At 34.4% G+C, this 13321-nt stretch overlaps 1 protein-coding gene across 1 annotated transcript in view; it reads left to right on the forward strand.

Annotated features, from left to right (window-relative positions):
* LOC130710528 (uncharacterized) overlaps positions 1–13321 on the forward strand; it is a 29464-nt gene that overhangs the window by 14844 nt on the left and 1299 nt on the right. Inside the window, exons 19-33 of the mRNA XM_057559834.1 lie at positions 1282–1443; positions 1539–1686; positions 1785–1885; positions 2497–2658; positions 3301–3348; positions 4970–5077; positions 5494–5568; positions 6396–6446; positions 7923–8066; positions 8148–8278; positions 10898–10985; positions 11462–11521; positions 11610–11850; positions 12028–12179; positions 12264–12334. Of these exons, the coding sequence (XP_057415817.1) occupies positions 1282–1443; positions 1539–1686; positions 1785–1885; positions 2497–2658; positions 3301–3348; positions 4970–5077; positions 5494–5568; positions 6396–6446; positions 7923–8066; positions 8148–8278; positions 10898–10985; positions 11462–11521; positions 11610–11850; positions 12028–12179; positions 12264–12334 (1742 nt within the window). The remainder of the gene's footprint in view (positions 1–1281; positions 1444–1538; positions 1687–1784; positions 1886–2496; positions 2659–3300; positions 3349–4969; positions 5078–5493; positions 5569–6395; positions 6447–7922; positions 8067–8147; positions 8279–10897; positions 10986–11461; positions 11522–11609; positions 11851–12027; positions 12180–12263; positions 12335–13321) is intronic.

Genomic DNA, 13321 nt, shown 5'->3' on the forward strand with positions numbered 1-13321 from the left:
GAGATATATTTCACAGGGAAAATCTGCCTTAATAACAGCAAATAAAGCAGCCAATTTCTACAGAAAAAAAGTGGAAATAATGTGTCCTATAGTAGTACTATTTATGCTAACATTCAACACGGTCATGGTGATACTATGCGAGGCGCTTGCATTATATTTGGATATTTGATACAAAGTGGAATGAAATGTGATGAAATGGAGTGGAATAAATGGAATGAAGTTATCATTCCATTTTTTCCAATTATTTTTATAATAGAATGGCAAAAGGACGATTTCATCCAATATCCCTCTACTTGAAGGGGAAGAAAAAGTAGGTATTGGATAGAGTGGAATAGGATGCATGACGTATTCCATTCCATCTTAATTTAATAATTCAAACCATAGTTCCCAGTATTATTTTACTTCATTCCATTAATTTTTATCCCCAAACATTTATTTGGTGGCCAAACATCTTGCAAGATGCCTATTTTCAACATATAAATATGAGATTATCACATGCATTTTATATTCCCTCTCTTTATCTGAGATGCCCAATGTGTGTTCGCTTGTGAATGACATCCCCCCCCCCCTAAGTAAAATATTTTACAATGCTAAGTGAAACAAGGGCATAAGTTTGCATGGGAATTTAAGGTGATGGACAATTTTCATACCAAACATGTGAATCCTTAATACCTATGCATCTTATGCCCTAGCATGATGCCTCTAACTTTAGTCTGCCTGACTTTCAGCGATTGAATGGATTTTTTTTTTCGAAAAGGGAAATATTATTTAAAGATAGAAAACCATGAGAACAACCTTCTCATGTAGGATAAAAGTAGCTGACAAAAAGCCACCAACAGCAAAGAACAGCAAAAGCAACAAAAACACGAAAGGAAAGCAAGAGAACTATCCCTAAAACCAGACCAAGACCTTTGTTAAACTGGAAAAAAAACACATAAGCTGCCATGAAAAGAAAAAAGAAAAGAAACCAGCCACAAACCAGCGATTGAATCGATTTGATCTTGGCTGATATTGATAACCGCTAAGTATGATCCTATAATAATGGTTGGTTATAGCATTTTTGTGATTTAAACAACTTATATATATATATATTCCGCTGCATTGCTTCTAGCTTCGTTTTATTTGTTTTTTCTTTTTATAGCATGCATGACATTGCATAATTCTATTTTGCAGTGGTTTATAATTAGAAAGATGAAATTTTCTTGTATTTTATTGCGTACATAATCGTTTCTCACCCACTAGCAGTGTTCACCGATCTAATGATATCCAATCTTTGATTAGATGATGTGGAATTTGGTCCATTCATCTTGGATATTGCATGTAAATTGCAACAAGAGAAGGGTTGCTTCTATTGCTGCTTTGTTGTCATCTGTTTTGCATCCTTTTCTATTTAATGATGAGAGAATGCATCAAACTGACAATGCACCTGGACCCCTGAAATGGGTATGTTTTCTCTCTAGTAAATTTTCTGGTCCTTTGTGTTTTCTCTGCTAATTCTTGCAAATAGTGACTATTTTCTTTTCTTGTCTGGCATTCAGTTTATTGAAAATCTTCTTGAGGAAGGCACAAAAAGTCCTCGTACAATTCGTCTTGCAGCATTGCACATAACAGGGTTATTGCTCTTAAATCCTAGGATTATAAGATTCTATCTGAAGGAGCTTAAACTGCTCTCTCTCTATGGTTCAGGTACCAAACATGTTTCTTTTCTGTATCAATATGTGATTTACTTGGCTGTCTGTTGTTTTACTATATACTTATCATATGAATTTGAAATTATCTCTCAGTTGCGTTTGATGAGGATTTTGAAGCTGAACTAGGTGACAACAATGATGCAAGACTGGAAGTCTCGTTGTTGGCCAGGAGCCCTGATCCTGAACTGACTGAAGTGAGTAACTCCACATTTAAACAATTTGGCTAATTTAATATTCTGTTTTTCTACCCAAATTTATTGAAGATGATGTATTTTATCTCAACAACATGCTATGCTAATTGTCATTGTTGAAAAGTCCCACATTAACTAGAGATATGGCCAAAATAGTCCTTATAAAGGGTAGGGCAACACTCACCCCTAAGCGCTTTTGGGGTAGAGTTGGGCCTAACCCGAATTTTAATATGGTATCAAAGCCTAATAGCCTATCCTAGATCCGTTTATTGCAAGCCACCCGAATTCTATGATGGTATCAGGGTCTATCCTAGATCCGTTTATTGGAGACCACCGATTCATGGGCCACCCGCAAATGGTCATTCCTGTAAATTCCAAGCTCTAGATGATGTTCAGCCCTGTACATGAGGGAGTGTGTTGAGAAGTCCCACATTGACTGGAGATATGGCCAAAATAGCCCTTATAAAGGGTAGAGCAACCCTGACCCCTATGCTAGCTTTTGGCCTAGAGTTAGGCCTAGCCCGAATTCTATGAGTCTTGCAAAATAATAATTTACTTTAGAAATGTTTTTAGAAGCTTTTGATTTTGTAATAATTGGTTTCTTCTCTTGTCAGGCATTTATTAACACAGAGCTGTATGCACGTGTATCAGTTGCTGTTATGTTTTGCAAGTTGGCAGACTTGGCTTGTATGGTGGGATCACCAGATGAAAATGCACATTGCAAGGCGGCACTAGAATCTGGCAAATCATTTCTGCTTGAGCTTCTGGACTCTGCGGTAGGTGATTACTATCTATTGACGATCAGGAATCAATTCCATGCTAAATTATATCGTAATTTTTGCTACTTGATTATTTTACAGACAGAAATATGCACTGTATGCTATGTATTTCGGCTACTGTAAGATTCTGTCATGCTAGTTTTATATAAGCCAGATTTGCTCTGATAGTTCTGTTGCTATAAAGGCTTCAAATTTTGGAAGAATTTTGAGGTGTTATGAATAGGTTTTAGGATGATTTCAGAATTCAGACTGTTCTCTGGTTTAAGGTAATATTGAAGTATGAAAAGAACAATGAACATTAGCCCCCACTGTTAATTCATGCATGGAACAACTGCCAATAAAAATGAATGCTTTTAAGAATATGATGTGTTGTTAGTCAATAGGGGAGACATAACTGTTGTAATATAGTTGCTATTAACAGATGGTTCTAACATCAGAATACCCATTGATTACTGATTTAAATTCAGAGAGCATTTGGGCTAGGAGGATGAATGTCTGCATCTTAACCTATTTTCTTTTAGGCAATGCCATTTTGATTCTGTCCATACCTTTTTTGGCTCAGGGTGTTCATCTAAGAAAAAGTTCAGGTTGGTATTTTGGAATGCATATATTGACTATAATACCTGTCTGTTGATGTAGGTAAATGATAAAGATCTTGCAAAGGAGTTATACAAAAAATATAGTGCTGTAAGTACTCCTTGTTCTTTTCATTCTTTTAGCTTGAGGAAATGGGAATTATTAGAGGAGCCTGTTTGGAAATATTAGAGTAACAAGTGTGACTACAAGAAGTCCCACATTGTATAGAGAAGCCAGTATACAATAGTATATAAGTTAAAGGACTCACTCACAAATTGGCTTAAGTGCCTTAAGGTTTTGTGGTGATGGGGATGTAACCTAAATTCTAATAGGAAATGAAAGCTGTCATAAGGTGCCATGTCTTGTAAGCAAATTTTATTTTTTTCTTATTTTCCCCTAATTCAAAATGGAAAAGTAATAAAAAGCATAAAAATATTGCATTAGAGGAGTTCTGACTTCGAAGTTCATGACTTCTTCACCAAGGTGACAAGGAATCCTGATGCCTACAAGTAGAGGGAATGGATCCTCTCATGTGAAATTTTCTCATGACTAGCTCATATCAAGAAAGGGGCTGAAAAGCTTTACACATGGTCCTGTAAATTTTGAGAGGGCCCCATTTGTTTAGTGTTTTGTATGTATCTCGTGTGAATAATTCGCATGAGGATATATTCAGGTTACCCATGATGTCCCCACAATTGTTGATCTTTAAGCTAATAAAATTTGGCACAAGTAGGAAACTTAGTGAGAGTAGTAAATGTACATAAAGGTGGCTACAATTGGGATGACAATTAGTAGGACTGGGATAAGATACTCTACTTCTCACCTCCATATCTGCAATTTAAAATATTAATCGTACCTAGACCAATACTTTGAACATTACTACCCTATTTTTTCTAATTAAAAAAGTAAAATTACAACAAAAGTTAGGGTGGGCCTGTGCATTGGTCTTAATTGAAGCCTAAAGGACTCTCTGCGTGAGAGGGTGTGTTAGATATAAACTCACTCATGTACTTTAGTCTAATAGGTTAAGCTTTTGGAATAGTTGGTTTATTACAATAATATTATTGTTAAAACGATACTAAATGAAAACATTCCTGTGACTATTTATACTTGGCGTTATTATTATCATACTACTAAACCAAGTAATGGCTCTGATAAGCGTAAGTGTTAATCATGTCACTTATCGTAATGAAGAAAATATTTGAAAATCAGCACCTTACAGCGGCGGCTGAACCCAAATACGGTTTTTAAACAAGAAAGCTCTGGTGCCAACTTGAAACTTAAGTATTTGAATAATTTGACGTGTCTTCCATATGACTTATAAGCATGATATATAGACAAGGTCTCTGTCTACAGTTAGTTTCCTAGTCTAGCACAACAATAAAACTAGAATGTTATCGACAGTGTAACAAAGCTGATCCTACCTAGAAGATTATCTAATCTAATCTTATGATGACAGAACATGAGATTACTTATCATAACTAATATTATCTCATCATTACAAAACATATCTCATATCTCAACTCTACCTAATCAACACAATGTGATGTACACTATTACACATATCCCAACTATAATGCCAGTTACCCTGGCTTTTAGTTCTCTTTCGAAGAGAATATCTCCAAGATTTGCTTCTTTCAATGGTCTAAATATGATCTGATACCAGAAAATTAATAGACGCACTTTTTGCTACTGTCAATCTTTGCTATAACTTGTTTTATTGATGTTGCAGATTCATAGACGCAAAATACGTGCTTGGCAAATAATATGTGTCTTGTCACCATTTGTTGAAGAAGATATAGTTGGGAAAGTTGTAGATTACATGTACATATCACTTAACGTAAGTATTTTTTTTTCACATCATATAATGATATAACTCTAATGTTTATGTCGTGCATTTGTTTGTATGGATATATATATTTGTTTTTTTAAATATATATATATATATATATATGATTGTATGGATGTATATATTTGTTAAGTATATGCATGTTCTTCTCCATTTAAATTTCATATATACTTTATTAGATGGAATTTTTAGCTAAGTTTTTCATATCTTTGTGTTGAACTTTAAGTAATTGCCATGTTTTCATAGTACTGTGATTGATTAAGTTTGCTGTTTATTTTGATAAATGGAAATCACCTCTGGTGAAAAATGGGAAAATTGCTTTAACATATTAATTGCATTTTTGATATGGCACAGCCATTTTTTATTTTACCATTTTTAATATGGTTACATCTTTTGTATTCTTGCAGAGAAATAACTTACCTGCTGTTCGTCAATATTTAGAAACATTTGCAATCAACACCTATTTGAAGTTTCCATCACTTGTAAGACTTTCTTCTTCCCCCTTCATGTTTATTTATTTATTTGCAACTAGCCAACTATATTTTTTTCCTCTTTGTTTTGATTAGGGAAGAAAAATATAAGAGCGCAAGAGGAGAGGATATAATACCCTCCTAGAAGAAACTGAAAAAAAAAACCCTAAACAAACAAGAAAGAAAGTTATCTATGCAAATATCACTTATCTCTCTTCATGTCCAGTAGAGAAAGTTTTCTAAAAGTAGGGGTAACGAACCATAACGAGGCATAGGGCTTCTTCTTTCTTTAACAGGGGCAATAGTAAAAAATTGTCCTTTTAAGATCCAGATAACATAATAATAGCAGGTTTTCTGTTTTTGCTTTTGTTTTCTAGTTGAAGGGCAAGTTAATTGATTCACTTTTAAAATCAGATTCTGTGCTTCTGCATTTACGTAAGTACACTATGTAATTTGGCCAAAAACCTAAAAATTGAAGTGTTTGTTAAAACTAAAGGGCAACTTTTTGCTTGTTTTATAGCATGGCCAAAAAGTTATATGCTTGGTTGGTTTAGTTGAGATTTAGTTTATTGGGTCTCATTATATTATTTAAATGAAATCAGGTTTGGCACTTGTTTCTTGTTCATTTTATTCGCGCATAAAAAAAACTACGCCTTCAGTTTCCTTCTGTGTTCACATTAACTTCACATCAAGTTGTATGAGAATATTGACAGGCTAAATTTCTTGTAAATCGGTTACATGTACAATTTAGTGCCCAGCCTATATGCAAAGTTTGTAATTTGTCACCTGTCTATGTTGAAATCATCTCTATTCCATTTCTCATAATGTCAAATTCACAGGTCAAAGAACAATTGGTCCCTATATTGCGGGATTATAACATGAGACAGCAGGTAAATATTGTTTTCTATGCCATGAAAATTTTGGTTTACTGTTTTATTTGTTGTTAATTGATACACATCAGACTGTATTTAAATTTAGCTTGTAAAACAGACAATAATGTCACAATTGAAGCATAAACTTCATAACATCTCTTACGTGTTTCCTTTCCTATTAAATTTCAGTAGCATAATTGTGATTACGTTGGGCATTGTCAAGAAAATTACCATGTAAACCTGATCCTTGTTGAAATTATAGGGGATAATGTGGACTAGAGAGTAGGGGCACAATTATATGTTGAAACTAAAGGTTTTTGTTGGAGTACAAGTGTGAATAAAGAAGCCCCACATTGGATGGAAAAACAAGGGTTGATCGGTATATAAGTGAAATGACCCACTCGCTGCCCATGACCTTAAGGTTTTGTGGTGAATGTGGATGATGTCCAAATCACTCGTGCTCTTTGCCCAATATGGAGGTGATCTCCTTGGCCCATCACTTTATTCGCCCAACAGCTAACCTAAATTTTAATAGTTTTAAGTTTTCAAAACTTGGCCTCGCAAACTTGGATGACCTAGGTATTCATGAAGATGATGTCGTGATCGAACTGTGGCACAAATTGTAGGAGTTGATTAGAGGTAGTAAATTATTCATTTTTTATGCCAATTGTCCTGCATTCTGGCTCATCCTGTATTCCTGTAAAACAAGGGAATCTGCATTGGAACTTATAAAGTATTAAGAGATGGCTAAGGGAAATTAAGTTGAATAACATCCAATTATAAACTGAACAAATTTCAAAGACATGAAGGAGAAGGTTAGAGGCAGCATCCTCAACAGAAGTTTGTGGGTTATTGAGTGAGAGAGTATTGAACATCCTCAATATTATAAGTTGAAATATTTGGTCATGTTATTGATACAAAAAAACTGTACAGGGACTCTTTTTATAGAGGGAATTACATAATGTGATTGATTAAAGTCAAAGATGGAAATCCTTGACTAAAGAAAGAATTAAGAAGAATAAATGAAAATAAGAAACTACCTAAAATAAACTAAGCACAAACAGGAAACAACATAGTTATATACAGACAAAACCATAACTGCCAATTAAGAGCATTCAATGCTCTATTTCAGTCTGTTGACATTATATATAAGAAACAATAAATATATTGACATTTACATGAACAATAACAAAGAATCAAACTATCTCCTATGAATAATCTGACTCCCATATTTCCCAATGCTGAAATTATATATTAGAGTGGACTTGCAGTTACATGTTCTTTATCACTTTGGCATAAAATAGACTTCTTTGGTTTATGATCTTCTCTTAGGTTAATATGTTTGATGACTTGACAAATTGTACTATTACATTTTTAAACATAAAATAGGATTTAAAAATTACAGGTTATATTATACGCTTTTAGAAGTTAGAACGAACATTCTGCTGTATGCTTCTTGCTTAAAAGATCTAATTTCTTAGGCTTAAAATGCAGGCTCTATCTTCATACGTATTCATTGCAGCTAACGTCATTCTCCATTCATCTAAAGATGTTCAACCGAGGCATTTGGATGAATTGTTTCCTCCTTTAGTTCCATTGTTAACATCACATCATCACAGCTTACGTGGTTTTACACAGGTTATCATTTACGTTGTTGATATTTCTCTCTACTTTTTCAGTCTCACGTATGGGCCATGATATGCTTGACTGTTTTTGCAGTTACTAGTTTATCAAATTCTACATAAACTGTTTCCATTGTTGAATGATGGATCTTCAGAGATACTACCTTTGGAGAAGAGGTGCCTTGTTGATTTGAAATTATACCTTGCAAGGAATTCTGATTGTGCACGGTATTGCTTTTATTTTTGTTCTTGTTATATATATATTTTATCATAAATAGTTGTCTTCTGTAGTGGATGCATGTAGAATTCCAAATTTATGGCATCTGTAAAGTAGCAATAGTGCTTATCATTGTTTGGTATGCTCTTCTATTATATTGTATTTTTGTAAGCTTAGTTGTCCACTTTGTTAGAGAATCAAAAGTAGAATATGAATCGGAATCAAAAGCTTAATTATCATAATTTATGATATAAATATCCGTCTCCCCTGTTACTATATTTATACTGAAAGGAAAAGACCAAAACACGAAAGACAGGCCCAGCCGAATAGTACAAATAACCTAATGTGCTCACATAAACCTTGTAGCTCTTCTCCAACTACCCCCCTCCAACCCTCGAATTACGCCCGTGTTGCAGATATAATTTATGTAATTCTTGTTGAATGCTTTTGTGAAGATGTCGGTAAGTTGTTATCTAGTTGCATGTATCCCGTGACAAGAAACCTCTGTTAATTTTTTCACATATGGTAGAACAATTAGCCTGATCATCCATTGTTCTTTCATGAAATAAAGAATCACAAGCAATTTGAATGGCTTCTTGATTGTCAACCACAATTTCATAAGCTTCACTATCTTGTTTTCTTCTTATTTGCGCATCATGTTATGAGGATGTACATAGCGAGTAGCGACACAAATAAGAAGGTTTGATGTTGCTCAAAATCTGGTCCCCGTACCTAAATACAACATAAACAACTTTATTATGAGAATATCTTCAGTATATCTTAAAATTTCTATAAAAGATCTTTAGAATATTATTGAATCCAAGGTTGTCAGAGACACGCGAGTCTAAGTAGACTCGTTTTGGGTTTGTCTACAAAAAATGGAAAAATACTTAAAAAACATGTCATGAAAGATAACCTACTAGGACCATCAAAGAGGCAATAACCAAATAATTCAACATCCAACTTCATAATAAAGCGAAGTTCAACAAAGTACATAAATAAGCAAAGTACCAAACCATAAGTTATTAGATACTAGAGAAATTAAGAGAGCTCAATTAAAAACAAGAGTGGATAATTCATAATCAATAAGAAGGAGACTTGAGTAATCAAGGAGGATGAAGCCAGGAAGAGAAGAACAAATAAAGCAGGAAGAAGAACAACTAGAAGAAGCAAGAAGAATATTGGAAGTTGATACTTACTTCAAGAGGCAAGTAGGACAAAGCAGTGGTGGCGAAGCAGGTCCAGGCGGCGACGACATTCCAGGAGGTGGCCCAGCTCCATCTCTCAGGTCACGAATCAGGAAGGAATGAGGAGATATCGTGAAAACTAGGTTTGGTAACCCAAAACTCCTACAGTGCCTCGTTTAAATTTGGGATTCATGTTAGATTAAAATTTCGCCCGACTCGCAAACTCGGAGGTAGACTCGCGATTCTACCGATTCCATCTGAGTTTGCTCAAGCCACATAGAAAACGAGTTTACCAGCGAGTCAACTCAATTTTGCTAGGCAGACTCGCAAACTCGTTGAGTCTACCAGAGTCTACAAGTTGACTCGCAAGTTTGACAACCATGATTGAATCTATCGGTCCTCTAATTGGTGATGGTGATACTATCAAAAAAGTTTCTCCTAACTTCAATATGTTTCCTAATTGATTCCTTACTTAATTAGCCTTATGAGTCTTATTGTTTAATTGAGGTTGGGCTTGTAATAATAGTACTATACTAGTACTTGACTTAATTATTAGTACAAATAGGTGTTAGTGCTTTGAATTTTATGTCATGAAATATAATAATAGAGATAAGAGGAACCAGGAAGAGAGAGTTAGAGAGAGAATCTGATAGGAATGCAGGGTTAGTTAGGAATTGTTAGTTGTTAGATAGTTAGACAGTTATAGAAAGTTAGTTAGACAGTTATAAGGCATGTTGCCTATAAATACGAAGTGAGTGAACATTAGGGATATCTTGTTATTCATTTGGGAATTGGGTTCTAGAGAGAGAAGTGGTTCTCTCTTAGGTTAGGGAAGGTGTTTGGTATCCTTCCTTGTATCTTAGTTAGACAGTTATAGAAAGTTAGTTAGACAGTTATAAGGCATGTTGCCTATAAATAAGAAGTGAGTGAACATTAGGGATATCTTGTTATTCATTTGGGAATTGGGTTCTAGAGAGAGAAGTGGTTCTCTCTTAGGTTAGGGAAGGTGTTTGGTATCCTTCCTTGTATCTTTCCCCTAATTCTCAATTGGGAATTAGGGTTCTTCATCAATAACACATTCATATTTTCTGGGTTCTATCAGAATCTGTAACTGTATTTCTGTTATTGTTATTCTAATTCTGTTAAGTACCAGATTCTCATATATATAGAGCTTAGGAAGAAGCTTCTCTAGTAAGCTAGACCTGCAGCTATATAAGCTGTGCTATATTATTACAAGAGACTTAACTAGACTTTCCTGAGTGTAAACAACACTTTATCTCTAATATCATAATCTTTTTCATTAGTATTCGCAGTCTCCTTTCCTACTCAAGTAAAAATATTTATTCAATTTCTTGTTATTGGAAGAAAGTTCAGCTGAGAAAAGCTGTCATAACGAATTTTTTAGGAATTATACTCATTAATTTAATATTGTCTATTTATCAGCTTACGCGCGTCAATGGAAGGATATCTTGATGCTTACAACCCAAATAGCTCTGTCACACCTGCTGGAATTTTCGTCAATCGAGTCGAGGTGCGGGCCTGTGTGTTAGTTTATAATTGGATAATCATGCTTATGCTACTGTTTCTGGAAAAGAAATCTAAATCGCAAAATGAGGCAGTTTATATTTTTATTTTGATCAGTTGGACACATGCTATAGTTGGGATGGTAAACGAAATCCCTTGCCACACGCTTATCTTTTATCTGTCTGCGTACAGAAACTGTCACTGAACTGCAATTGCTTCGCTGTTTTAACATCTTCACTTTCTTAGCTAAACTGAGGTTGCACCATTGTATCATTACTTTTATTTGCATATAATATTTACCTGATTTCTATTAAGTTTCCTAATGCTAGCCTAGAATTACTCATCCCCTGAGACATATATGTACAAACTGGACAAAATTGACATGCCAAAATTTCGAATCTAACATGTAATGAGTTTATAATATATTTCGGCTTTTATAGATGATAAATCTGTTTATTCTCTCTTTTTGTTTTTTGTGTAAAGGAGGATAATTTTGAATGTGTTCCAACATCTCTCATGGAGCAAGTTCTCAAATTTTTAAATGTGAGTACTTGGTCATGCTTCCCTTTTTAAAATAGAAATGCTATATTTTCTGTTTCATCTTATGAGATTTTCTCTTCCATCATTACAGGATGTTAGAGAAGATCTACGGTGTTCAATGGCAAAGGATGTGGTGACTCTCAGAAATGAGACTTTAAAGTCCTATGGGGATACAAATTGCATGAAAAATGTATCTGGTGACACTGAAGGAATTGTGCTCAAAGATATGTCTTCAGATTTCCAGAAAAAGGTTACTTTAGCCAAACATAACAAGGGGGACAATGAGGCAGGTTTCCTTTATAGCAATGATGAAACTTACAGAAAAATGGCTGGTATGTTCTAAATTTGTTCAGCAACTAATAAAGGGAACGGACAATCTGGCACTTTTAGTTTGTTTTGTTTTCTTATTATGATCATGTTTTGTTGTACCTGATATCTGGGGTCCATATTCTATATGTGCTTCATAGTTTTGCATATACTATATTTTAATTTGAACATCAACATGACAGAGATAGAAAGGGATGATCTCCTGCTGGATCAATTATTGCAGTCAAAAAGATCATCTCTAGATCAACAAAAGGCAAGTCGACAGAATTGTATCCTTGTAGCATCACTGCTTGACCGCATACCCAATCTTGCTGGTTTGGCACGTTCATGTGAGGTAAGTTTCTCATTCTGCTCCCCTTCTCAATCTCTATACATATTGTTGTCTTCTTTTCTTCACTCCAATTGTTGTTTAAAGCAGGTATTTGGAGCATCAGGGCTGGCCATTGCTGATAAAAATATCATAAGTGACAAACAGTTCCAACTAATCAGGTTTGGATGATAATAGAAATTTTCTTTTTACCCTTAATAAACAATCTTGGGTTCTGCTTGTCTAAAGGGAAGCACGGTTGCTCAAATATTTAGAGAACAGGGATGTCTGAATATGGATTAGAAACTTCTTATATATAGGAACTAATGAGCATACTTTATATTTCTCATGTTTTATACTGCTATAAAGGACATATTGACATATAATGAATTGAAATTATTTGGCAAAGGAAGCCACTTTTAACTCTGATGGAGCAACGGTCAACCACAAACTCATCTGTTAACTCAGTTAGACTTCTGGCCTTTCCATGTCCCCATTATCATTCACTCATTTAACATATTGACATATATAATGAATTGAAATTATTTGGCAAAGGAAGTCACTCTTAACTCTGAGGGAGCAACGGTCAACCACAAACTCATCTGTTAACTCAGTTAGACTTCTTTCCTTTTCATGTGCCCATTATCATTCACTCATTTAACATGTTTTCAATTCTTTCTTCATCAATAAAAACTTCCTATATGGCTGAAGAATCCAAGTGACAAGATTCTGGTCCGGTGGCTGTTCCATAGTAAAGAAGTTTCTTGATTGGAAAAGACGGAGTTGTAGATATGAGGCTTGCCAATAAAGGATTATAATTATAAATACATGTTATTCAAAGATGTGTCAGGAATCTGAGTTCTATGCACAAGATTCTGCCTTTTATTAAAATTTCTCAAAGACATAAGTATAACTCATCTTTAAGATAGCATGCAATAGTTATCCATACTCTGTGCCTTTTTGTTGGATATGACTATTCGTAACCTGAGTACACCTTTTTTACTACAGAATTAGTATCTCACTGTCTAGAGTCACGCAATTAGGTGCAATGCTTATGCTCCTCTTTCCCTATTAATTGTAGATAAACTAATTTCATCTTTGTTGAAACTTCCTGTGTAATAACTTTTCTATAAAAGAAAAATATGTAGTAGAGTTTGAATAAATATTAT

Source organism: Lotus japonicus, chromosome 4 (assembly GCF_012489685.1).
Source record: "Lotus japonicus ecotype B-129 chromosome 4, LjGifu_v1.2".
Lineage (NCBI taxonomy): Eukaryota > Viridiplantae > Streptophyta > Magnoliopsida > Fabales > Fabaceae > Lotus > Lotus japonicus.